The sequence below is a fragment of the Labrus bergylta genome, chromosome 22 (genome assembly GCF_963930695.1).
Source record: "Labrus bergylta chromosome 22, fLabBer1.1, whole genome shotgun sequence".
Classification (NCBI taxonomy): domain Eukaryota; kingdom Metazoa; phylum Chordata; class Actinopteri; order Labriformes; family Labridae; genus Labrus; species Labrus bergylta.
Genome location: NC_089216.1, coordinates 7,823,709 through 7,851,364, shown reverse-complemented (window position 1 = coordinate 7,851,364; position 27,656 = coordinate 7,823,709). Strand labels below are relative to the sequence as shown.

Here is a 27,656-nt window from a genome sequence, read left to right as displayed (position 1 = left end):
TGCTGTATGTGTGGAGCCTTAGATGCTTAACATTTGGAGGGAACGGTGTAACATGTGCAGACTCGACAACTGGGCTGCCATGAAACACCGGGGCTGCCAGTTTCTGCACGCCTGTCTTGGCTTATTTCTATTTTTAGACATGCTGGTGAGATGAGCCTCAATTCTCATTTGAGCGTCAGCCAGATTTGTGGAAAATTCATATCCCAACATGCAAAAAAAAAAAAAAAAAAAAAAAAAGCCTCCAAACTTTCTTGGTGGGGGGGGTAAGTTGTAATCCTGTTTGTTACAGACCACACAAAAAGAAATGAAAAGTTAGTGCTTGTACACACACAGAGCGGATGAGATGGAACTGCACATTTCATGCTGCCAACACATTAGATCAGACTTACATAATGAGACTCAGTGCCACACACTACCTTTACTTAATTTGTATTCCTGATTATAGTGACCTCCTTAGAGACCCAAACTACACAACATGTGTACTGTTTTTTCTTAAAGTGATAGAAACAGTATGATGCCTCTTTTTGTTGACCTCGTAATATTGCCTGTATCTCATCTTTTGCTGCAAACACATCTGGAGAGGCCGTCTATATTTGCAGCTACAGGCACGTTGCGTTAACAGGACCATGGATTCACCCTTTCTATTTGACATGAGTGAAACCTTTCCTCACACTTCCAGCCCCCTCTGCACAGGCTTACACTCCACAGCAGTCTATCACTGAGCACACGGACTGTTTCTGTAAGCCAAGCCCAGAAATGGCAATTTAAATGAGCATTACTGCGAGTTATTACTGCACCGCTTCAGCTTCCAGTAGCCTGAAAATTGCTTTGGCATGATTGATATGTCATTAAAAACTGTTTGGTGCAAAAATAACCCCAAACATGCCGAAATCAGAACTGAAATGAGTTTGCTGTTAGAACAGATAGTGCATGGCTGTTTCCTGGTTTGAAAATGTGTCCATATGTTGTCCCTGAACTGGGGGAGCACACGTGTCTTTTAGGCGTCTTTATCGTAAAACCATACCAACAGTCAAGACTCTCTCGGTTCATGCAAATGGCTCACTAATCGCCTGAGTCTGCACATCTGCTGGAAGTGGCTGGATAATCCTGGAGTGAGTCTCCAATGAAATAATACAGAACCCTAACCCTTTTATAAAGGCAAAGGCTGCGAGGAAGAAAAGTAGGAAACAAGGGAGGAGGTGAATGCTGCTAATAAGCCTACGAGGCGATGAGATTCTCTCTCTCACACACACACACACACGAGGGTGCTCACACTCCCAGTGAAAGTTATAATGACCTGCAGGACTTGCTGCATCCAAACATTGCATCACTTCATCGGCGGAAAATGTGTTTTTATTCTCCCACATAGACACATCCCGGCACCACGGCGCACACACGCTTCAGAATGATGGATGATACCATAGTGAAAACATAACAGCCAATAAGAGGAGGGAAGAGAGGGAGGGAGGGAAGAGAGGGAGCGAGTCGGAATAATAAATTGACCGGACTAGGGCTCAAGAGCAAGTGTAGCAGATAAGTGAGGGCGAGAGTGTGAGGAGAGACAGACGGAGGAAGGGGGAAAGAAAAGATGGAGGGTGAAGAACGAATGAAAAGAAATGATAATAGGAGTGATACTGAGCATGATAGCAGGAATAGAACAGAAGCAGCAAAGAGCGCCGACCTGTTTCGCGACAGAAAAACACGCAGTTAACCCAAATCAAATCCGCCTTTATTCCTCCAAATGCATGTGCAATATAATACGGCCGCTGACGAAAAAAATTGATTCAGTTTCCACTTTCCCCGACACCCCTTCGCTGCGAGCCATCAAAGTTAGCGCCGGGAAGGGGAGCAGAGGAGCCGTTTCTATAAATCACACGGAGGGCCAACAATAAAGCGGCTCTGACGAGAGGATGAGGGAGGGAATTGAATTAAAGCCCCCGGGACAAACACGTCCCCTTCAGGCGGAGACAGGCCCGCCGGGCTGGATGGGCTGTGGAGGAGCCACCGTTTCACAATTCAATTTTGATTTCCGGCCAGGCTTTACCGAGGAGCGGCTGTTATTGAAATCAGATAGAGGAGAAGGGATCAGCCTCTTTTTTGGTCTGTCAATTTGGGGGACTGTTTCTTTCTGGGTCTTTTTCTAGTCTTCTGAATACTCAAAGTGCTTTTTACACCGCCGGTCACACCTACACATGGTAGAGGCTGCTGTGTGAAGTAACCATCAGAAGTAGCTCACCCCGTCATACACATTCAGCAGAGGGAGCAACTTGAGGTTTAGTGTCTTGCCCAAGGAGTGATTTGGTGATTTGGTGTGATTTTAAGCGAAGTTAATTTAAAAAAGGTGAGACAGAAGTATGTTTTATGACAGAAATGTCTCCACACACACATCCAGCCGCTCTATCTCACCTGGCACTGAAGTCCCCAGGGCGACAAACACCACAGCTGTCACCGAGTCCTTCAGTCCTATCGTGCAGCCGAAGTGTGAGGCCAGATCTCCGGTGACGGCCGTGAGGACTCCGATGAGCGATATGGAGACGATGAAGCAGGCCCAGCCGTTCCAGTACTCCGTGGGCGGGACGAAGGCGAACAGAACCTTCCAGAACACGGTGAGGAAGTGCATAATGTAGTCGAAGCAGGACGGCAGCCTCTCCTCGCCGCTCTCCTCCTCATCGTCGTCTCCTTCAAGGCGCATCGGAGGCGAATGGGGAGTTGAAGAAAGAGAAGGATACAGAGGACGAAAAAAATAAACCAATGAATCAAGGAGAAAGGAAGAAGACAGGGACTCTGCAGTGTCAGAGGTCGACAGAACAGCAGCAACATTACAAAATGTCATTGAACAAAAACAAACTTACCCAAGGGGAAAAAATAAAACTAGTACTCAAAAAGCTAGAATTCAACTTTTTTGGGTGATACACGTTGAAAAGCGTCACAACAACAGCCCTCGTTTAAAACCTGAATAAACGGGAAATGTGCCCGACCATTTCTTCATTTTCCAAAACTTAAATAAAAAAAACTATAAAGTCATAACACAAAGGTTTCAGCTCCATCGGATGATAGGTACTCTAACACTTTTATACTGAGCCAGGTGCTGATAATCTCAGATTAGTATGAGGACCCGAGCTGGACAGCTACCCTGGCTCTGTCCAAAAGCAAACAGGTCTACCTGCCAACAGCTCCCCTCTCGCCAGTCATTATGCTAAGCTACGCTTTAGTAGCTGTTGGCTGTAACAGTAAGAATACAGAAGGGGAAATGGTATTGGTACTCTTGGCAAGGACGGGGCTTTGCACATTTACCATCCCCCTGTGTTTCCTTAAAGCAGGTCTGAGACTAGTGTTAACAGAGAAAGAGAGTCCACATACGGGGTATTAAGGAGCTGTAACAACTCTGAAACCTGAACAACAAGGGACTCAAATTATACTGAAAACACATCATGAGGCAGCGTTCTTTCCATCATCCATCACTGTTTCAACATTCAGTCAAGACAGATGTCAAACAAAACCACTTTTCATTAATCAAAATGATGACTTATGTTCTGTGTGTGTGTGTGTGTGCGTGTGCGTGTGCGTGTGTGTGTGTGTGTGTGTGTGTGTGTGTGTGTGTGTGTGTATTACCTGCACTGACAGTAACAGCATTGACGAATTGTTCTCTCCAGCTGCTGCTTCCAACCACCAAGGCCAGGTTCGTCTTCTTGATCAACTTATCCACCGTACTCTAAAGCACAGAAACAAACAAATACACACACACACACACACACACACACACACACACACACACACACACACACACACACACACACACACACACACACACACACACACACACACACACACACACACAGAACACGAGCACACAAAGGCAAACGTGCAAGAGCATAAGAACCAGGCAGAACAGGAAAGATAAAAACCCTCAAGATGTTAATCCACACACAGACACAGAAAGGTGAAAACGCTCTTTTCCACTAATCAATTAGCTCCCCACTCTGAAAGACACACTTAAAAAAAATCTGTGTTTTGTAACACTGACTGTTTGAGGTATGAGATGTGCTAATAAATACGATGCTGGGTAATTGAGTGTGATGCTTCCTGTGAAATCTAGGAACCTGCAGGCAGACGTGTTGGGATTTCTGCTTAAAGCAGCGGGGCAGAGGTTGGTGAGAAAAAGCTCGCTGCAGCTATCAGAGCACCACTGATAGGAGCAAACCCTGCGTGATTGACTTTCTAACACCTTAAAGACAATGCGAAAATAAAACATAAAATGTCCTGTACATTATCAGTCAAAATGAGAGAGGTTAAATAGATTCCGGCGGGGGGTTATAAGACGTGACACTCTATATAGAAAGCCCATTACAACATCTCAGAGCTGGAGTAATAGATAGAAGATTGCATGCACAGAAAAAAGTACAGAGTGTGAATGATGTATAACCTTGTCAGAACGCCAAAGAAGCTCATTTACTGCTCTCTGCACACACACACACACACACACACACACACACACAAACACACACACAAACACATAATGGCAAAATGACACAAACAGACAGATGAGCAAATGAAATGTGAGACACAAAAATGAATTCTAAGTATGATTGGTTAACACAAGTTGGAGGCAAAATGACGTGAAAAGAAGCAGAATAAACATAAACTGATGCAAGCAGAGTAATGCGAGCTGAATGTGAGACAAACAACTCTAGTTTGAAACTTGTTTTTCTTTTGCTATACATAAGAAACATGGTTACAGTGTCTTATGTCTTGTTTGCTGGATGAGCGATCTACCATGCAGAAACCTTCCTTCTTCTGAGGCCGGCTTTTTTTTTCCCCTTCTGAAACAAGATGACAGCTGGAGTAGCTTATTTGTTTTCTTTTGCAACTCTGCCACCCAAATGACAAGCTTCTCATTAGAGAATCCATTACATGCTAACAAAATGAATTATTCATCCTCTGAACCGGAGCAGCAGGCACTCACATTAAATAATTTTTAGATCCAATTTGCATTTGAGGTCAGTTTTCTGGAGGTTTTTTTTTTTTTTTTTCTCTCCCTGCAGCCAAACTGATGGTTATCCCAAGACTTCAACATGAAAGTGATTAGCTGATGGTTCAGACTGCAGAGCTTCCGTCGTGCACACATGAAGAGAATGCTTGCACACACACTGCTGTTAAAAGAAATGTACTTGTGGCGTGAGCACAAGCAGACACACACTTACCTTAAACTCATAGGACTCTTCTATGACCACCTCTACTTGTGTGTGTTCGCCCAGACTGGGACAGCCCATCTTGGCCACCTCTTCCTCCTCTGCTCCAACCACTGGCTTGTTTTCGTTGGAGTCGCCTATAGGAGACAAGAGAAACCCATGGGTCAGTGGGGGGGTGGTGTAACTGTGCAGAGGTTATAAAGCCCCGATGATGTGGGACAGATGTGGGCTTTATGATCCTGTGGACCTAAGTGGGTCACTAATTCCATGTACAGAACTCTTCTGCTTCCATTTCTGATTTAATAGCCCGTTTTGAAAAACTGACCCCGCTCACCTTTCAACTTGATGGCAGGGTATTATACTGTCATGTAGATATATTGTTGCAGTGTTGGATAGTCATACTCATAGTGGTAAAAGATTTCAACCAGAAGGTTAAAGTATGTTGGAGTAATCCCTCAGTCCACAGAGCTCTACTCTATTCACCGGGTTTCTGGACACTCTGTGACATCGCAATGTCACCGAACTCTTCACACGGTCATATGCGAGGCACAGCAGAACAAGGACGTCGCACATTCCCAAGTTTCTGCATAGGTTGCGAATCGCAAGAGAGTGGGCTTGCAGGGATGTAAAGACACAGTTAGCGAAATCACCTGCGCGGGACAGATGCTGAACTGAGGCTTTTCACAGACAACAGGGCGAGATCAACAAGACACTTTTCTGAATTTGTAACTCGTGCAGAGCTACTGCAGAAGGTTTCACTGAGCATGATATGACTGTAAGAGTGTACGGGAACCCTCCGCTCACCATCAGGTTTGCCTCCCTGTGTCCCTAACACTGTTACCCTCTGAGTAATGACTGAGAAATATCTCAAGGGTTCAGATGGAGGTTTCTATCAGGTAACCCGGCTGCTCTTTTCAAATTGGCGGCAATGAAAATGTCTCTGCTTAACAAACGTAAAGCACAGAGGTGGAAAACCATTTCAAATCTGCAATAAGTTCAAGATTGGCTGCACGGCGGTGTAGTGGTTAGCGCGGTTGCCTCACAGAGAGGAGGTTCCTGGTTCAGAATCCCGGTCTGACAGGAGCCTCTCTGTATGGAGTTCACATGTTCTCCCCCACGCATGCATTGGCGGGTTCCCTCTGGGTACGCCAGCTCTCTCCCACAGTCCATGGACTCGCTTGTTAGGTCAAGTGGTGTCTCTAAATTGCCCGTTGGTGTGAATGCGAGTGTGGCTGATGGATCTGCCTCCATATGTCAGGCCTGTGATTGACTGGTGAACAGTCCAGGGTGTACCCCGCTTCTCACCCAGTGACAGCTGGGATCGGCTTCAGAGTTCATGCATTCAGCTGAAACCCAAATCACCATTCACCTGATTTTGACAAGAGCAGCGTAAATTGTTTTTTAAAAAAATGTTCTGGCTTCCTGTATCATTTTTAACACCGTGCGTACAGAGTCATTAAAGTCTGCAATGTTAAATGCTCATATTTATACAGCCATGTTCCACTGGGAAAGTTAAAGCTATTAGGCACTCCATGTTATTACAAATATGAATTCCCTCGAGGAATTTACATTTCCTACCATGAAACAAGCGTTCTACCTCTCTCCATTACCATATGTTCCACCATGCATCCCGCCACTCGCACTGCATGTCTCACACCCCCTCTTCATGCACTGTGACAGCCATTAACTGAGTCAGCTTCCATCAGTGTCGAACTGATGTAATTGAAATGCCCTGCACTGTATGGGATACAGTGCGTGTTCTGCTGAGTGAGTGTGCATGTGTATAAATGTCATCTGTTTGTTATAAAACCTATTCTTCCTCTTCTGTAATCAAACATGACCCGGGCTGCTGGCTCCCCAATGACTGACATCTGGAGTGGAGACCCTTACTCCACCGAGGGACTCCATCTGCATCTCTACACAGGAGGTGAAGAGCGATGCGTTCAGGTACAACACTGAAACGCTTGGGTGAGGAATGTCGGGGATCGGTGTGTGACCTGAGTGGGGATTCGGCGGGGGCGAGCTCTGGCTGGTGGGACCTGGAGCTTAACACAACCCTGTACTCGGAGCCGGTCACCGGGCTGAGTCAGGTCATAGTACAGCTAACTTAAAACGCACTCAACGGTTTTGTATGCTATCTCTCAATCAGAGACTGTTCTTAATGAAAAAACTTTCATTAAGAATAGTCTTTTTCCATGTCATAAAGATTTGTTTTTGCTACGGCAGCATTTTATCGTCATGTTATCTGATAATTAAGTTATCAGATAACATCATTTCATTGCCTCTTCTCGTCTCTCTAACGTCATGTAAAGAGATCCAGATGCCTGAAGCACATCTGTTGAGATGGCTGGATTAGCAGCGATTACCTTCAGCGGTTGGTTTCTGGGCTTGTGTGTTTTTGACTTTGCATCGTTCATGTGTTTGTACAGTAGTGTATTTAATGTTAATGCAGCTGATTGCATGACCTTGTTTCATCTGGAGAGATTTCCTTCTTTCCAAGTCTGTGGACTCCAGCGTCATGCGTTCTTTAATATGAATCTGTTGCCATGTTTTCCCTTCCCCTGAAATCATTTAGGCCGTTGCATCATGATTGCCCTTGTTGCCCCCACGTAATTTACAGATCTCATAGTGTATGTAAGAGAGAGAGACGGTACTATTTAAAGGAGTGCATGTTCTACAGAGCATGGTGCAAAGTGCACAATGTACGACGTGTCAGACTTACTTTCAGGAAAACACGATTCAGAGCTTTTGAATTATTGTGCAGTTTGTAAATTTGGGCTAAGAGGAATACGATGTTTAGTTGACTAAATTGGAAAAAGGTGTTAGGATCTTTTTGGTGTTTCAAACTTTTAACGCCTCTTCGTCAAACTCTTCTGCTGTTGTTCTCAAACAGGAACCATTCTCATTGGTTGATTTGTTTGTGGTCTCTTTCCTGTGTTGCGTTCTTCTTCTTCTTCTTCTTTGTTGAATTTATAGGGTTTCTACACTGCCGTGACGTGGTGATGTGTAAGTGTACGGTTGGCTGTGTAAACGCAAGCACGATCAGGGTTTACCGGACCGAACTGTACTGAACCGCTTGGTGGAAACAGGGCTTTAGATGTTTGGCTTTACTTATTTGAAGTTCTGTCCCGTTCAACCTTTTGTAAGCGCTCTCCTATTGAGAACCACCAGTGTATCAGAGGGTTGGATGCATGAATATAAACTGGTTTGACTGTGAAGTGCTAACACACACTGTGCTGCAATCAAGAGTCAATTAGAGAGAAAAGAACAGAATTAAGAAAGACGAGAGTTAAAAGGAATTTAAATGAGGCGTGGAAAAAATGTCTCTCTGAAGTGAAATGTCACATGTGAAGTTACACCAGGTTGTCTTTTCCTTTATCATAAAAACTTTCCACTTTTTTGGGGGAAATTCATTAGAGCGGAAAGGTCAAAGCAGAACAAGCAGCAGGAACTCCTTCCTTGTTGACTTTGAGCGCTCGTTCTTTTTCAGCCTGGAGTTACCTTCCAGAGATTAGCTTCCTGCCTGCTGTAATGAGCCCTTTAACATTTCCACTGAAGCTTCCTACATTTCTTAAAAAGTTGAAGGGCTTAGACGTTTTCGGGGGTTAATACGGTAGCTGTGTGAATTCATAAGATTGGACATGACAGTGTAGAGCTAACACTAAGGTGGGAACATGACAAAATGGGTGTAAAGGTAGGAAAGGGCTGCGAAACTTTTTCTGCGTGTTGCTTAGTTCATGAAATAGTTCTGATGATTCTGTGACTATTTGTTTTGTCATCAAGAAGGGTAACAAATGATGGGAAGTTTCAAACATCAGCGCAGGTCTCACCCTGATTATAAAAGGCGATTAAACTAAGATTCTGTCCGTCACTTTCTCCTTGTTTCTGTCTCCTCTCGTTAACAGCCCCGCACACACAAAAACACCCACCATGTTTCTGCCCAATCTCCAACAGAACGGGCTCTCCCAGCTCGATGGTGAAGGCCTTGTTCTTCTCATACTCCTCGTCATCGATGATCTTCACCTCGATGATCTTCCTGTTAGAAAAAGGAGACGAGTCGGATGAGAGTCAGAAAGTGGATTCTACATGATTAACCTTTTCAGTTTGATGCTCTCCCTCATTATAAGCAGCGTGTGTTTGGAGCGGTCCATTAAAACTCAGGGGGCCTCACCCTGTCGGTTGCAGCACATTCAGTGTATTATGAGACGCACAAATGAACAGGTTGAAATGTACTCTCTTCTTCTAGCAGGAGATGATGAAGTCCAAGTTATCATAATCCACTCGGACACAACGTGTGGATGCTTACTTCCCTCCCCTGGGACCTAATACATTTTTTTCTCTCAAGCTGACAGTGATGCAATCCACAGCACAGCCACAGTTAGAAACACTTTTAATAAGGGGGACACTCCCGGGGGGGAGAGTTCTGATGGAATACCACAACAACCACACGCTAACAAGAATATTTAATAAGGGGTTTGGGGATATTAAAAAGTAGCATCAAGTGCACAGGCGATGTCATGGTTACCAGACGCCTCATTATTCTAACTAATGATAAAACGTGTGTGAGATACTTTACATGAGACAACAAGAACTTGAGTGTGCAGATGAATAACTCAAAAGATCGCACCAGCAAGTGTGTTTCATGGCTGGTCGTGTTGGGATGTTATTTTGAGTCGTCTGCAGTAAAAAAAAAAAGAAAAAAAAAGGAGACCTTAAAGTCAGAAAGTTCCTTCTGATGGTTAACTTCTAAAAGTGTATGAAAAGGTGATTATGTATGGAGTGTGTATTCATTTTGTTCTCATGGATGTTGCATCAGTTTGTCCTGTTTCCATCAGTGTATCAAATGTTTATCTCAACCACTCGGTCTGTATTTGACAGACATGCCGGGAGAGATAGTGTGCGTTTCCACCTGGTTGTGTCATCGTCATACGCTTCACTGTCAGCCATGTTGACTCTGACACCACAAACAGGCTTTTGGTTTGACAGAGGCAAGCATGAGGGGAGGAGGGGAGGAGAGGAGGAGAGGAAAGAGTGCGTGGAGAAGTGGAAAAGCATTTTTTTTTCCCCCTTTTTTTTTATCGGCGAGCTGTCACAGTCACAGTGGGCAAAGCTGGCTGGATTTTCTATTTTCCAAAGTCATATCAGGTGGAGCAGACAACTCTCAACTGTGCCGGAGAATAAATGAAAGTATTGTTCAGTCAGATGTGAAACAAGAGCTGAAAAAAACAAAAAAAAAAACCAACATGCAATCCCATTTAGTGAAAAACAAGTGGCACGGAAGAAGGAGGGTAGAATATCTTTTTTTTTGTAAATGTCACAGCTGGTTTCTTTTCTTTCATTACTTCCAGACATCTGGCTGTAGAGTTCTTCATTGTGCAGGAAAAACAGATATTATGATTAACGTGAACTGAAATATTTAACATGACAGAAGTGCAGGGGAGAACCAACAGATGAGAACAACAACAACAACAACAACAACATCAGAACAAATTAAGAAAATGAATTAAGACATGAAAAATGACAAAGGTGTCCAAGAGGAGGTACCTGTGTTTGAATATATAAAATGACTTACAGGTGCGTAAGTGTAATATTGATGACTCAACACAGACACACACATGTGCACATTCAAACAGAGAACACTTTGCCTGGTGGATGTGGCCCCTTCATTACTTCAATTCATTTTCATTTCTGTAATGTGCTGCAAACAGCTGTAACCAACCCACATATAGAAAATAAAACGGGACATTTTCACATGTAAATCTGTCAGCGTTAGCCTCTTTAGTTTAGCAGCGTAATGCACACTGAGCTCGAAAAGGAAAAGGAAAAGGAAAGGCAGAGGAGTGGAGAATAGGGAGCGGTAAAGAAAGCAGAGAGGGGGGGGAGGGATATAAAAGAGATTTAGAAACATGTAAATAGACCGGACTAAAGGACGTAGGAGGGAAAAAATAGAGGATACAGAAGGAGGTCGAGAGGGGAGCGTGAGTAATGCATGGACTCCACTGAGATGTGAAGGGTTACAACTCAACACACATCGAGTTCACTCAGGGAGACAAGAGTAAACACACACACACACACACACACACACACACACACACACACACACACGCCTATACCCATTTTTAAGCTTACCTTGCATGTGCAAACACAGACGAATCACATAACCCAATATGATCCGCTCATGTTTACATGTTGCACATCATACACATGACACATACTGTGCTTTGCATGAACAGCCCCCCACGCTGACTCATGTTTTAATAGCAAAACATGTTCCTGGTTAATGCTTTGGGGAATTGGAAACATACGTATGAATTAATCTAGCCAATTTACACACACACTCTCACACACACGCATAGCTGCAGACAGTAATGCTTTCATTATTCATAGTTGGTGCTGGTTGTAGCAGCGCTCCCATCTGTGCTCTCCTCTCTCCATCTATATCCCAGACCCTGTGCTTTCATTTTTAGCCCGCCCTTTCCCATGCTGTCCTCTTCTGTCTTTGCCTTTCTCTGACTGTTATCACATGCATCTCCGCAGACACGTTCCGCATGTGAATACAAAATCTGAAGATCTTCATGTAATCACTGCTCCCATCTACAGCTACTTTCAGCTGACCACTCTCAAGGCTTTTAGGAATAACTATAAATGGATATCTGAAGCTAACAACCTGGTCTTAGACGTCATCTCCTACTTCAACCTCGTTCTCATTTCTCCAGTTATGATGGTAATAACCACTGACTACACCAGAAGCACTGACATGACATATAACAGTCAATGGGTTCATCACACAAACATAATTCATCTTTGCCTGGTTTCTTTTAGCTGTGGATTCACTCGCATTCATTTAATCAGAACATCTCATCATGCGTCTTCAGGGGAGGATGTATATTCTTTCCCAGCATCAGTCTTCAATTACACATCTGAGAAAACCTCTAATTGGTATAAAAACAATCAATTCTGTTTAACATCTTCCTAGCCTTGATAGCGTTTGCGTTCCTAAAACTGCTCCAACATCACAGACTCCAAAGAAACAGTCCTGGTTCTGGGGAGTTTCCAGCGGTAGCCCAGGGCTGAGTTTGTTTCTTTTGATGTGATGAAAAGGCTAATGAAGCTCTTCATACGGATGCAGAGTAGTCTGGTTCATTTCAGTTGATTTGACACCAAGAGAAATTAATTTTTTCAATCCTTACTACAAAAACGACAGGTGTGGCTCAATGTAGTAAAAATGTTGTTTTCACCGTTGATCAACAGTGTATCCAAAACGAAAAACAAGGGTTAGCTCATGGACTCCTCATCTAGACTTCCTACTAGATTCTAGACATCACTTTCCACTGCAGATGGTACAAGTTCCATGTCGATATGGTTCCCAGCTGAATACTAGTGAAACTGCAGTGTTTGTCCCCTGGGTTGTATCTTCAGTGTTTAAACACAGGCAGGAATTTGGCACAAGGTTAATTCCTCAAAGAAGTAGAAAAGTAGAAATGTGTATTTTACAGTAACTAATTTACTCTTCGTAGAGCCTTTTAAAGAATGCTCTACCAAAGCGTGGGGTTGCATTTATAAAACATGGGCAAGAACTTTGGATATTCTTACTTTGACTCAATAATCCTAAACTAAGCTACTTATATGTAGTAAATCATTAAACTGTATAGGCTACTGTATATATTTCAGATCTTTCAATTCATACCGCTAAACCGTTGGGGTTTGTGCAAACTGGGGCTGGATTTTCAGGTCTCACTACTTTTACACTTTTAAAGTTAGCTCCGAATAAACTTTATTCATTGTAATTATGATTCAAATGACTTAAACTGTATGACACGTTGTTTGTCTAGACACAGGTGTATGCATGTGAAAGTATTTTATGGTTTCAGGGTTTTTCTACCAGGATGATAAATTCCCTATGACTAATCAGTGGTCTGCAGCTGTTCAAGCCTACTGTTGTATATTGGCCTTGTTCACCTGGAACACCTGGAGCCAAAGTCATAACAAGGTACCAGGCACCATCCAAAATGTGTGCAGAATAAATGAGTCGTAATGATTGGTTAGGAGGATAGTCAAACGAGGATACGTTTCCCCCAACGGGAAAAGCGGTAAAAAGATAATGGATGGTTTAGCTGTTTGTATTTTTATCTGCATCATAGTTGTGTTGTTGTTTTTGCTAACGGTAATCACCTCTGGAGCACCTTTGCCCTGTCGGACACTGTTTATTCCAAACCTGGTTCAAAATTATTCAAGATGCCAAAAATGTACAATTAGTGTAGACATAGTGAATACAAGAGACAAATTCTTACATTTATAGGCCAACAAGATTCTTTAGCATTTATGATTATTATAACCAATTGACAACTTTAATCAGAATTACAGAGAAAACGTATATCTTCTTCTTTTCCCTTCTGATACAAAATGTAACACACAACTTGATTCCTCCATCACTTTTTCTGTCTTGCCTTCCAACTTTCTTTCCACCTTGTTACTTTTTGACACCTGCTCCCCTGAAAGTTCTGTCAGACAGTAGCCGAGCATCAGAGCTCCGAACTGTCGACAGGCTGACACAAAACACAAGGACCCACACAAACCCATTTCATCGAACGCAGAACTGTGCCAGAAATAGAGACTGAACACAACAGCGGAGAAGGGAGTGGCTGAGTAGGGGGGGGGAGGTCAACAAAAGGTATTGTTGATTGAAAAGCCTGATACAGAAACAAGTGGGCTCTAAATCAGTTGAATGGATAAGTTTTTATATTGCTGCAGGGATTGTGTGTTTGTTTGTGTGTGTGTGTGTGTGTTTGCGTATGTCTCCAAAGTTCTCATAGAATTGAATGATTGAGCGACAGTTTGATTTGATTAGCTGAGACCTCAACGTATTACTTAATGGACAGTCAGTCTCTTTTTATCTTTGTCTCCGTCTCTTTCCATTTTCTTCTGGCACCAGTTTCACTTTTGATTTACAATCACTGGATGCCGAGTGTTTGTGTTTGTGTGTGTGTGTGTGTGCTCTCAGGCATTGAAAGATGGCCCGCCATTATTTCTGTGCTTTGGAAGTGTGTGTGTAAGCGCGTGTTTCAGAGAGAAAAAATTGCAGCAGCAAAAAGCTTGTTGTCTTGAGTGAGGTTGATTTATACACACACACACACACTCCTGGTTTACCGTTACTGCTTTTTGTGGAGCCCTTAAATCTGTCTTACTCTCTCCCTCTCACACACACACTCAAAAAAAGTTGTATAAAGATCGTCAAATTTAATAGATGAGATGTTAAAAGTTTGACAATAATGCAAGTTACACAGCCGTTGAGTTACTTAAACAAAACATACTTTCCCTTCTGCTCTGCAAAGCCCCTCTCTCCACAAACAATCTGTGGAGAGGTGACGCAAAAAACAAACTGTTTCCACATTTTACAACTTGCGTTAGGATTCGGAACTGGAACTGTCATTTGAGTTTTTAAATTTGTCAGTAAAAGAAAGAAAACCCATTTAAAAGATTTAGAATTACAAACAGTGGCAAAGATGAAAGTTAACGTTTTGTTGTCTTTTCTACGCTAGCTAGCTAAGCTAATTACATTAGCTGGTGTTTCCTGTATCATGAGTTATTCAGAATTCCTGAAACTATATATGGACTATTAAGTTGAAGAATAATCACATTTTCTTAATTTCAGGAGACAGACAAACAATTATTTTCAAATAAGCCGAGCTAGCTAAAAATCGTATACAGCTTAGCTTTTTTCAGTCTAGTAGTTGGAGTCTTTTTGGACAGACGAGTGTTACAAGTCAGACACAAGTTCAACAGTTTGGCTCAGTTTTTAGCTTTACTTTGACACAAATATTAATTTTACCTGGTCATTATTTGGTTGTCATGTTTCTTTGGAAAACCTATTTTTCATAACGAACAGAAGATCTCAATCCTTTTTTTCCCGCTCCCTTCTGGGAGTGTTCAGGAGTTGTGTGAGTGACGAAAACTTAGAGCAGAGTTATATTAATGCACTTTTAACTTGAACTCAGAAGCCTCACTTGAACTAACTTTATTGCTGATAATTTGAGTAGTGATACTACTTTACCAAATCAGCCAAAATCCCAGTGCTCGACACTTAATGTGATAACTCTACATGGTCGATTGTCAAATTATCAGGACTTCAAAATGTAGTTATCAGTGTGAAAATTGCGAACATGGTACTTCATAGGATTCTGAGCGACAGCAGATTTCCAGTTTTTACAGATAGTACAGCAGAGAGGCAGAACATGGTGCAGATGATCTGAGATTGTCCGACTCTTTCTTTTTCACCCACACAAACTTCTACAGGAGCAGGTAGGCTCAAAGAAAACCTCCATTCAGCTCTTCTCATCGGAGTGGAGGCAGAAAACAAAATAATTTGAGGGAGGCCAACTGAGAGAGGCGGAGAGATAAAAAGCTCTTGAGGGGAGAGATATTACCCTTCTTAATGATATCACAAAGCACGTAATGAGAAACACCACAAAATACAAACTCTCTCTGCCACATTCACACCCGAGCTAAGCGGTCTCCAGCTGTGGTGAGTAATAAAGTTGCGTCCCGGGTGGGTGTGGGATGACAGAGATGGATAGTTTGGGTGAGATTATTTTAGGATTGAGGCGAGGGGAGGGGGGTGGGGTGTGGGTCTCACATGGTAAATCCAATATAGGCAGGGCACAGGTGACCCATCACACTTTAAATATCACATCGACAACACTGTCTGGTTCTCCACCTAAATGGTAGAGGAGGTTTTTATTTCCACAAACATCTCTCTGACACATGCCCACCTCTAAGGACTCAAACTGCTTTTTGGAAACGACTTCACGGCAGGCTGCACTCGCGGGTAATTCAGGGATTTATCCGCTCTGTTAGCACAGCTGGTGTTTGTTTACATGCTTTATCGGCTACAGATGTTACGATTGGGTAAGCTTAGGCAAAACATTTTGATTGGTGTAGGCCTACAACAACTGTCCTAATTAGATGTCGTTTTTTCGGATGTTGTGAATTTTAGGAACGTGAAGCGAGAACTGACCGACAGTCATGTTGCAGGTAGTTATTGGACTGATACAGAAAGACAAAGAACTAAGTTTTAAATGTCAAAGCTTGACTACAAACATCTAGACTGTGATGTAGCGAGAGTTTTAAAAGGCATGTCATGTACGTCTTTAGAAATACAAAATTCAAATGCTTCTTTTTTTATTGGGGTTTTGTCGTATTTGACCTGCATGAATATATCAGGGCTACATGTGGCTTTGTTTGTACTTGTTATTATTCATAAAAAAAAACTTACTGACAGCTCTTTAAATGATCAAATAATATGTTTAAAGTGTGATACACCAAAAGACTGTGAGTCCATCTGTCATTTCTACATTTGTCATTCAGAAGTTTGCACATCATATTGAACATTTCATTATACACTCTGCAATCTACATGCCATTTCGATTGCTGTAGACACAACTTCATAATGGATTCCACATCCATCCATTGCCGGGATTGTTCTTGCACAATAATTGGGTGAAGCCCTAGACTAAATGTACAGATAGGAGGATCTACCATATGGTGGAAAAAAAGCTGCAACACCTCGTTATACAATCATACATCCAGCTCAGGCTGCACAAACCCCAGTGTGTGATGACGTCCAGGAAAGAGGGCGAGCGAGAGATGAGAGGAGATGGAAGGGAGGATGGGTGTTAGAATCTGAACACTTATGGGCAGTTATATGGAGGAATGTATGGTTGCCGTGGAAACCATGAAGACAAGAGGATATAAAGTTGCAACACAACCCCTCCCCCCCCCCTCCATAGAAACACATTCACATATATACACGTACGTCAAAGTCACCTAAACGCCTCATGTGGTGCACATGCTTTGGTCTGTCCTCAGATCAGCCTCATACACTAATGCCCGTCACTCTGCAGTAAACTGTGTTGGATTAACTTATGTCACAAATGACGTCACGCATACATACCCACACAAATAAATATGCATGATGTGCGGTAATCCATATAGGAGTTACAAAACTCTTATCAGCTCTGAGAAGAAGGGGAAATAAACTAATGGACGAGGAGATGGACGAGGTTTAGAGAAGACAGTCCGCGTAGACTAAGACGGAGTTTGACAGGAACAAGTTACATGAAGAAATGAAGGGTAGAATCAAATATGAGAGGATTAGCTGCAAAAAAAAACATTATTATCTAATGTGGTGTTTTCATTAAAAGCTTGAGATTGACATGTGCTCCATTTCTCCAGCTGCTTTATGTGTTGGAATCGGCAACAGATGCACATTCGTTGCCACCTCGCACCTCGCACCTCGTATGCGATGTGTTACTTTCAGCAGGTCTCACCAGGACAAAACTTGCACTTGTACCTGTTTTTCGCAAAAGAAAAAAAAAAAATGTGACGGCTAGAGGCAACATGCCGGGGAATGTGAAGGCATTCAAAATTTAAAAAGATGGAAGTGAGTTGGTGTTTAGTGAACAGCCAGTGCATTTCTGCATATGACTGTGACTCAACAGTCTGTTTAACATAAACACATTCAGTTCATTTAAACCTTCTCTCTTTTGCATACTAATTACAGAGATCTAGATTCTCCCTGACGGTACGGGGAGCATGGGATTGAGGGCTTGGCTTTAAGGTTTGAGGCTCATGACATCGATCATATGAGACAGGCAGACATCTCAACTCGGACTCTCTCAGCGAGCTCACACATGGCAGCTTTGTGTAGTTTGGTTCATTTAGAAAAAAAATGAGCAAAGACTCCTGACAGAGGGGACGAGGGTTTTGGAGGAGAAAAAAAAAAGAATCACATAACTGCTTGCCTCCAAAAGGGAATCGGCCAACCCTCATAAGAGCGCATGAATCTGTGAGTCAGTTGAGAGCGATTCTGAAGCGGCTCGTTTCATTATGGGTCAGGGGTTTGACCAAACACTTTTGGCTTTATGTAAGAGTTTATGTAACAGCTTATGTCGTCAGCCATTTTGCATCATTCTCAGAAAGCACGGGGAAAAAAATGACGAGATAAAAGACACAACTCGAGACATCTCACTTTGAATGAATAATAATAATAATAATGATCATTTATTCACAAGGCTGTGATTCACTCTGACCTCCAGGCATGAGGAACAGGCAGCCGAGGGAAAGGGAGCTGTAAATTAACACACTGTGCATTTCTTCACACATCTAGTGTACTTGTAAAACCAAATGCTATGTGGATAACAGCTGCAGTGCAATAACAGCACATATTCCTCATCTATCCACTTGTGTTTCTTGAATGTTTTCTTCATTTTCCAGGCAACATTAAGTTATCAATTTAAGTTCAAATGAGACTTTTTGGATCAATATGAAACATTTTGCCTTATGTAACTATTTAAATGTCAAACTCTGCACACATTGCAAAGCATCAATCGCAGACTCTTCAGCCTGACAGTGTCAGAGCTTGAAGCTGTCATTACGCTGTTTCCATGGCGATGGCCAAGATACATAATAACCACTCTGCCCTCGCGAAGTCCTCGCCCGTCGTCGTTGTGTTACAGATAATGTTGTTTAAAACGCCACAGCCGGCAGTTCTAGTCTCCTCCCACCTCAAACGCTTTTAGCAGCTTTTAATTATACATCACCATCAGTTGTCTGCAGCGCAGAGAGAGACGCACGGAGAGAGGGATGGATGGAAATGAGGGCAGATGGGAAGAGACGGAAGACTGGGGAAATATAAAAGAAACACAGAAACAAGCAAATGAATGGAAGGATGAAGGCTGGATCAGCTCATGGGGACCAGCAGATGGAGAGATTGAAGCCACAGGCGGAGATGATGTGAATAAAACGCATAACGAGAAACTTTCTTTTTTTTAAATTTGAGCTGACGAGACAAAAAAGCAAAACAGACACTTAATCCAAACTACTCCAACAATTCTCCATGTCATAGTCGGTGGATAAACTATGACAAAACAAGCATTGTTAAGACAAAGACATGAATGAGCAACAGTGGCTCGTCTTTTCTCCTCCATTGTTGTCATACCGTGTTCTTTTATCGCCCTTCTCTCTCTTTCATCTCGTCTGTTCTCATGTAAGTTTTAAGGCTTCTCATCATATATTTATGTTTTAGTCAAACTGGGGGCTGCTATGGAGAACCAAGCTGTTTGAAGGAGTACATAACACACACACACACACACACAAAAATCTGTTTCACTTGCTGCCATGTTGTTTGGAGCCACGTTAGGTGAAGCTAAATGTTTTTTTGTTTTTTTTCAGTGTTGTTGAACTAGTCTTACTCGGACAGTGGAGTTTATCCTCATTGAACCCTTTTTGATGTCAGGGAAATGTGCAGGCCATTTTCACTTTTCACGTGTTACTATGTTCTGCAGTGGCTCAAACACATTCACCCAAAGTCAGGCTACAAGTTTGTGTCATTATTAGAACTCATGGATCTCCACCAGGGCCGAAACAACCTTCAACGGGGCCTTGGGGCAAAAACTGAGCTTCTGGGCCCCCGTAAGCCCCCCCTTCCTCCAGCCATGTCTATTTCTATATCTATGTTTAAGAATAATTTAAGAATAACCATAAAAGGACATTTTAATAGTAGATAAGAATGAAAATATTGATGAGTTTATAAAATCAGACACTTTTTAAGAAAACGGCAAAAGACACCCAACATCAAATCCAAAATGACGATATTACTATTTATTTTTATTTGTTAGTTTAATTAGTTTACTGATATCACACACAAACAATCTTTACTGGAAACCAGATGATAACAGCTAGCTTGTAGCATTCAGTACATACAGTTCTGAATATGTGATGTAATATTAGTTCTACTGCAGCTAAATGCGTGGAGCAAATTCAACAAATGTCACTATTTGGACAATAAAGTGGAGAGAATTGTAATGGATCGTATCACATTATATTGTATCCTATCCTATCCTTGTATCTTCTAAATGGTTTGTAGGACTTTAGAAATGTGTTGTCTTGTATCTTAATGTATTTCATCGTGCATAGTATCATATCATAGTATCATACCGTATTGTCATGTATCACATCATGTATGTTATCCTATCATCTGTTATCTAACCAGGATTAAAAATGTTCAGGGTTTCATTCAGTGTATTTGAACCGTATTAAGCTGATCGTCATGACCACTGTGTCAACCGGGCTAAAGGGTGTACTCAGAAACTTTACACGGTCAGCAGTTTTCCTCACACATACAATCTGTTTTATGGGTCTAACGACACCTTTGCTTGACCGCCTTGCATTAGTGGTCCAAAGGTCCAGGACTTTAGGTTGTAGGATGTACATAACTCCATGCCAAGCTCGCAGGGAGCTGCCTGCCAAAGGCTCCCACACACACACACACACACACACACACACACACACACACACACACACACACACACACACACACACACACACACACACACACACACACACACACACACACACACACACACACACACACACTCACCCTGCCCCAGGCACAAGATAAATGACCACTCCTTTTTTTATTTCCCTCAGCATCCTTTACTCATTCTTCCTTTTTCCTCTTTCTCTCCCTTTGTTACCTCCCTCCCTTCATCCCTTCTTCCCTCCATCCTCAACCCACAGGGCCAATTGCTTTCCTGTTACTAGCCATTCTCCCACCACCCACCTCTCTCTCTCTCTCTCTCTCTCTCTCCCTCCGACCCTACTTGTTTACTTCTCTCCCTCAAGCCATCATTTGCTCTGATACCCTCTCTTCCCACCTCCACCTGCCCTTTTCCTCTCCTTCTTGTCTTCCTGCCGGCATTTCATCCATCTCTCTTCCCCCCTAAACCAACTGCCCCTGCACGTCTCTGTCCCGACCTCCTCCTCAGTCCATTCATCTTTCTTCCCCTTCTCTTCTCATTTATTGCCTGTCCCCGAGCCTATTCATCTTCCTCGGACACCCTCACCCGCTCCTCCCGCTTCCCTTACCCCCCCCCCCCTCATGTGTATCTATCTCTAATCTATGCCTCACAATAGCTGCTCAAGTGTGTTTATAACCTGGAGGTCATCGTGGGTTTATATCGCTGGCCATCAGGGAAAGCTGGAGCTAGGAAAGTGACTTATCGAGGGCTGTGCATGAAGTGGAACTGTTAAAAGTTGAAGAAATTAATCAGGCTCGGTGAGATTTCTATTCCTACATATATAAAGAAAGAGAAGAAAGGGGCCACTATAGACGCTACTTTCCTGTCAAGTCCTGTGACAGTCTCTTCATTCTGTGTGCACAGTTTAAAGGTGTCAATTCTTTAAAGTTTACTCAGCACTTTCCCCCTTTCTATCCTTCACCTTCTACCCTCCGTTTGTATTTACTGACCATTAAAACCATTAAAAGTCGTCTCCGCGCTGAGCTTCTTTGGAGATGCATTTATAGCGAGCCAAAGACATCGATAATCATGGGTAATGGAGTACACTTACAACTGCTTGCAAAAGGAGAATGTGTTTGTTTGTTTGTTGAGAGTGTGCCCTCCGCTGACATTTTGAAGGAGCAAACTTTCTTAAACACTCCGGTTTTTTTTCCCCCCTGCACACACTTTGTTCAAACTTCACCTGCCATGAATATTTATGCACAGAAAAAAAAAGACTATCGAGAGTGAATTTGAAAGAAAGAAGGACGGCGATAAAGTGAAAGGTGATAAAGATAGAGGGTAAGCGATGAAGCAGCAAGGAGAAGCGTCGCCGCGAAAAAAGAGAGAGAGAGAGGGAGCAAAAGAGGTGAGAAGGAGCGGAGGGGTGAATGATAAGACGGCGAGGGATGGGATGATATATCATCCCCCTTAAAACGAAGAGGAGACAGAGGAGATATCTGAGATGGTGAGAATAAAAGTGAGGAGATGACAGGGGGAAGGAAGATGGATGAAGCCGAGGTTGAGGGCAGAAAGAGAGATTAATAAAGGAGAGATGGAATGAGTGAGAGACGGGATTTTGAGGAAAGAAGGGGGGCAGATAGGAGAAGTAAAACACAAGGAGAGGGAGAGAGTTGAAAGAGGAATCGGGGGAAAAGTAAGGGTGATGGAGAAGCAAATGAAGGAAGATGGAGGGGAAAGAAGGATGTGAGACAATGAGTGTAATGGTGTCTGAACGAGTGAAGAAGGAGAAGAAGAAGAAGAAGAAGAAGAAGAAGAAGAAGAAGAAGAAGAGTTGTATTGGAAAGAGTAAAAGAGGGAGGGTGAGAGATGTGAGTTGCGATGGAGAGCTTGTGTGAGTCACATCTTCTCCTCCGCGAGCTATTAGTGATTTAATCTCTCTGACATCACTGAGTGTGTGTGTGTGTGTGTGTGTGTGTGTGTGTGTGTGTGTGTGTGTGTGTGTGTGTGTGTGCGTATCATACCAGATTACCCTGAGCTAGTGCAGTCAGGAACTGGCTCATCACTTTCCCACAGCATTAATCATTGTCAGAGTCCAGTTTCTCAACCTATGGGGCAGAGACCCAGAGCAGGTCGCAGGTGATCACTGGTGGGCCTCAACAGGACGGAGCACTTCTCTACTCACTCCTCCATTATGCAAATGTATGAAGGCTTGATCCGTCCCCAAAGACCTTAAAATCTGATGCTGAAGGTACCATACTATTGGAGCCAAACCATTGGGCGTTCCTCCTACAGGCTGACTCGGGAGAGAGAAAAGTCTCGTTATTTTTTTCCTTCAAACATGGTTTCTATGGTTATAGTGAGTTCTTGTGCTGATTTCTTGAGTGTTAAGTTTTAATTAATGCTATAAAAAGGAGTATGATGCCATGATTGACATCTCTGTTTATAAAAACGCAGCACTGTGCGCACAGGATTGGTAGAGTTGATGAGGAACGACGACAGAGTACATAACGATGACTAACAAAGAGTCACTGTACTTTCCATAACTAATAAGTATCCGTTCAAACCAGCCGACGGATCTTTGCTGTTTTATTGGTAGGTTAAATGTGTGTTTTGATGAACGGGCAGGAGGTTAATACTTTGTCTTTTAAAACGTCACCATGCAGCTCTCGTCGTGGGCATTTTTGCGACGCCTTAAGAGGAGGTCCATCTTTATATACAGTCAACGGGTCAAACGGCAGGAGCAGGATTTCAAGGTTTCATTTGGATTTGGTGTGAAACATGCGGTCAGTGTTTGCATCTTTAAAGACGACCTCTTCTTTTAAATTCACAGTTATGCCAACTAGACAAACTACATATTTAAGACAGATCCAAAATGCTATGATAGGTTATACCAACATACTGTATGTTCTTCTTATTAAACCTGATCCATTGTGGTTAAAAAAAAATTGTTGCACGTCCAAAATGTAATAAAGTTGAAGTGTTTTGTCAGGCTATTTGTTTTTATATTTAAACTGGAAGTCTGGAGTAAGCGAATATGCTGCTTTCAATTTATGCTGAGGTGTGATTGTTCAAATTGGGGTTATATCTATATCCTTATTGAGTCCATTAAAAATCTAGCATCAAGACAGACTAAGGACTAAGCATGGAAAACAAGGAAGCAAGGAAACCTTTGACCCATAACTGTTTGCTGTAACCAATGACCATCCCTTTCAGTAGATGGTGCGACTCGCTGTAGCAGCTTCATCATCATCATCATCATCAGTAATATCCTCATCAACATCAACTACAACCTCAAAATCATCATTAATACTTTAAATATCATTAAGTGCGGGGTTTTTAAAAAAAAAAACCTGCCGGCTGATTATTCTTTTTTAATTTGAAACCACCTACTATGAGTCCTTTCTCTCCCCCTTTCAAATCAAACTCTGAAATAATCTTATCCAAGCACTTAACGTCTGATTGCACCTGATTGCTTTTCCCACTGCTGTCGTTACTTATTGCAATCAGAATATTTGTTTGTTTTTTTCATTCTCACCAGTAACTCTCTTGAACACTGGGAACATGTTGGGCCATCTCTGCCATGGGACAGCGGCAGGCAGTCTGAGGCTGCATCATCGTTCCCCCCTTCACTTCATTAGATTGATATTGCCATCAGAGCCGTGTCCAATCATGCACAAACAGAGGTCACTGCTCTAATTGAATTTAACGATGCCCTCTGACCAATCAAGGGGGGGGGGGGGGGGAATCATTGGGCAATATGAGGCCATGCATACAGTATGTCTGCAACGATGACCAACCAGGAAAAAAAAAAAAAGAGACAGCAGATTAAAAAAAACTTTACTTATCAAGTTTGTTGTCTTCTGCTGCTCAAACTGGATTTGTAAAACTGCATTGAACTTGTGAAAAACTTTGAATTTGGAATAGGACCACTGTCCTCTACGATATGACATTTGTCAAAGAAAACTTGCTTTTTGTCGGACGTTGTTTGATTGAAAGTCATTGTTTCCTCCATCAAAGTTAAAAATGACCAATCAATCGTGTTTTATGTATTTGTCAAATGGTCAAAGGCTAAATGCTATCAACACGCTTTGTACAGTATCACAGGATAATCTCCCCTTGCTCTACATTTAAGAGGAAAAAGGAGTAGAGAGCCATCCCAACAATGGAAAAAAGAAAAGGGTGAAACAATAAGGAGAGTCCTAATCTTCAAAATAAGAAAGGCAGACATCATGACATGCCTCCTTCACACCAAGTCAGACTGCCTACATTCAAACAAAGTCCCAAAATGGAATAAGTCTAAAGATTGTGGCATATTAAAACATGTGAGTAAAGCTACCGAAGCAAACACATACAGAAAGAGTCGGCGTGGGGAGAGCAGATGTGAGAGCAGATGTGAAGCAACGAGGGTGTGTGTTTGTGTGTTTGTGTGTGCTGGGTTCATCGTAGTTTGTGAACAAACATTTTTAAAAAGTAGAAGTTTAAATGTCAGTAAGTGGGAATAACTAAAAAATAAAAATAAACGGGTATGATGCATAAAGATTCACAACACCATGGCTCCCAAAGACATCATAAGAATATTCTAAGCTAAAATAAGAATCTCTTTAGTCGTTATTATATGATGATGATAAGTCTTTGTGCTACGTGCCTCCTAGATCGCTGACTGTCACAGGGAAAAGAAGCACGGCTGTATTCTTCCTCTTCAAATAGAGCTCCCACGTCCAGTCCTTCAGATGGGGAAGATTGTGAAGGAGAAATTGAAAAACCAAAATCCCAGATGTGTTTTCTCTTCGTCCACAAATAGAATTCAGTGTGCTGGAAACAGCCTTTTCAAAAACCTGAGCCAGTAGAGTGACACACTGGCGACCAGTTACAGTAAACACGGACTTTTGGTTTATGAGTGAACTTGTCAGACGAAGGTAGATGAAAAGAAAAAGTGGCACCCAAGCTGACCCACCCTGAAGCTTCTGCCCAGCCTTGGTGGTCATTGAACCCTGCACTGTGGTCTTTAATGTGGCTTTGGGGTGGGGGGGGCCGGAGGAGCAGGGAGGCCCAGGGCGTATGGGTAGAAGGGAAAGGGAGGGGCGTGTAGCAGTCTGTATTTGCCTGTTCTGAGGCTCTAATCATGGGCATGGACGGGCAGGGGCAGCCTGTTGCCAGAGCTCATGGTAGGTCCACGAGCCGTGATTACAGGGCGTGTGTGGTTCACGTGGGTTTGATCACAAGGATAGCAGGACTCAAGATATGCATGTGTGTGTTTGTGGGTGCAGGACTCTAACCATAGGGTGTGTTTCAGTGTATTCCTGGTAGAGAAAACAGCTGGGACTGCAGGGACTTTAAACAAAAGCAACCACAGGGGAAGATGCAGGGCTAAGGAGTACAAAACGGGAGACACAGAGAGAGAGGCTGAAAGAGAACAGGAGCGGGGAATGACAGGGATGCTAAACTGCAGAACTGGATGAGAAAGAGTGAGAAGCAGGGAGGGAACCAGGAAACAACAACAGAAGGTGAAAAAGCAGACCGGCTGAGGCAGCGGGGTTGGCGTTAAAAAAAAAACAACAACAACACAAAAAAAAACACCGAAAGCTGTTTTTGTATTTTAGCATCGCACAATCCCACGTCTGAAAATCTGTTGAAACATCACTGCAAACAATTCCAACAGCAACTTTAACCACACTATTTAATATTTTTTTAAATAAATAGCGGGCGCATCAAGATGTATACTCCAAGAAGAGAGAAAGAGAGAGTGAGCAGATGGGTTAAAGTTGTGTTAAGAGGAAGCCAGGGGTGCTTCGCGGTTGTGTGAGTCAAACTGGAGTGCAGTCTAAAATGTCAATCGTTTACAGCAGTCGCCACGTCTATTTCAACACGCAGCCGAAGCACGGCGGACACAGGCCGCACACATGAACAGACGCAAAGGAAAAAGCTTATGAAGTCGTTAAAGATGCTGACTTAAGCTACTTAACTTTGACTGCTCTGACATGAGAGGCGATGGAGAGAGAGAGAGAGAGAGAATATGAGCGAGTCAGAAGGAGGAGGAACAAGAGTCAAGAAAGAGGAGAGGAGGAACAGGAGGAGGGAGGGGGGGGTGTAAAAACATGTTTGCTTTCTTTTTGTGTGCTATTTTTTCCCCCTTCTTCTTCCTTATCTTTGCTTTCTGACGCCTTCATTCATCCCGTCGTCTTCATCTTTCTGCCCTCCATCTTTCTCTCTGCCAGTCAACACTGTGACTTTTTTTTTATTCCACATGTGTTCTGACTCTGTGATCTTGATATTCCATTAAGGACAAACAATGCTTTCCTTTAGTTAAAGAAGAAATAAAAGCCTTTTTTTTTTTTTGGTTACAAATGAACACACGCTCATTTGATCTGGCAACAAAATGAAAAAAGCGATGAATTTAATGAAAGAACAAAAGAAAGAGAGAAATAATAGGATACGGTTCTTACGAACTCAATTTACAGAGCAGATGCATGACAGCAGAAAAAAAAAAACAAATCCTGAGACGAAAACGACAAACAAAAAAAAAAGCTTCCTTTTCAACTTTCATAATTTCTCCCTTTATCGTCCTTTTCCCGTTTGTTTCTGCTCTCTCTCTCTCTCTCTATCTTGTCATTGCTGAGCTTACAATGGGGAGGGATCAAAAGTTTCAAAGCAGCAAACAAGGAAAGAATTAAAAAAAAACCCAACAACAACAGAGAACCCTGTCATCCGCATAGAGACAGAGGAATTCTGATGTTCTTCAGTCGAACATCAAGAAAAGGGGGAATTGGGGAGGAGGCTGAGAAATCAGAGGTGGAGCGGGGGTTCAAAGTATTATCTGCCCATTAGCAGGCTTCTGTTTGAACGTGGGGGGGGGGGGGATGCGGGGCTTGTAGAAAAGAAGACATCAGAGAATGCAGCAGCTGCTGATGAAAACTGTCATCAAATGCACAATTATATTTCTCTACAGTACAACGGTATACACAGAGCATACAATTTAATTTTAGACAGTGAGGAACTTTTTCTGCTGCTTTGAAGTTGCTGTAGAGTTGCGCTGATATTCATGTGTTTTCATGGAGTAATTCACCCCAGCCTTGATTAAACAGTAGATGAACAGATAGCGAAAAAACGAATGTCTCACAACAGGTTTCAACGAGGCGTCCCTGATAACGTGATGTTCGTTTAGGATTTT

At 42.6% G+C, this 27,656-nt stretch overlaps 1 protein-coding gene across 2 annotated transcripts in view; it reads right to left on the bottom strand.

Moving 5' to 3' along the window:
• Positions 1–27,656, bottom strand: part of slc8a4b (solute carrier family 8 member 4b) — a 98,130-nt gene that overhangs the window by 7,291 nt on the left and 63,183 nt on the right. Inside the window, exons 12-16 of one of the 2 annotated variants that reach the window (XM_065950112.1) lie at positions 9,119–9,225; positions 5,202–5,326; positions 4,424–4,459; positions 3,613–3,712; positions 2,407–2,679 (exon numbers count right to left, since the gene is read on the bottom strand). In XM_065950112.1, coding sequence (XP_065806184.1) covers positions 2,407–2,679; positions 3,613–3,712; positions 4,424–4,459; positions 5,202–5,326; positions 9,119–9,225 — 641 coding nt within the window. The remainder of the gene's footprint in view (positions 1–2,406; positions 2,680–3,612; positions 3,713–4,423; positions 4,460–5,201; positions 5,327–9,118; positions 9,226–27,656) is intronic. The other variant, XM_065950111.1, reaches the window with a different exon arrangement.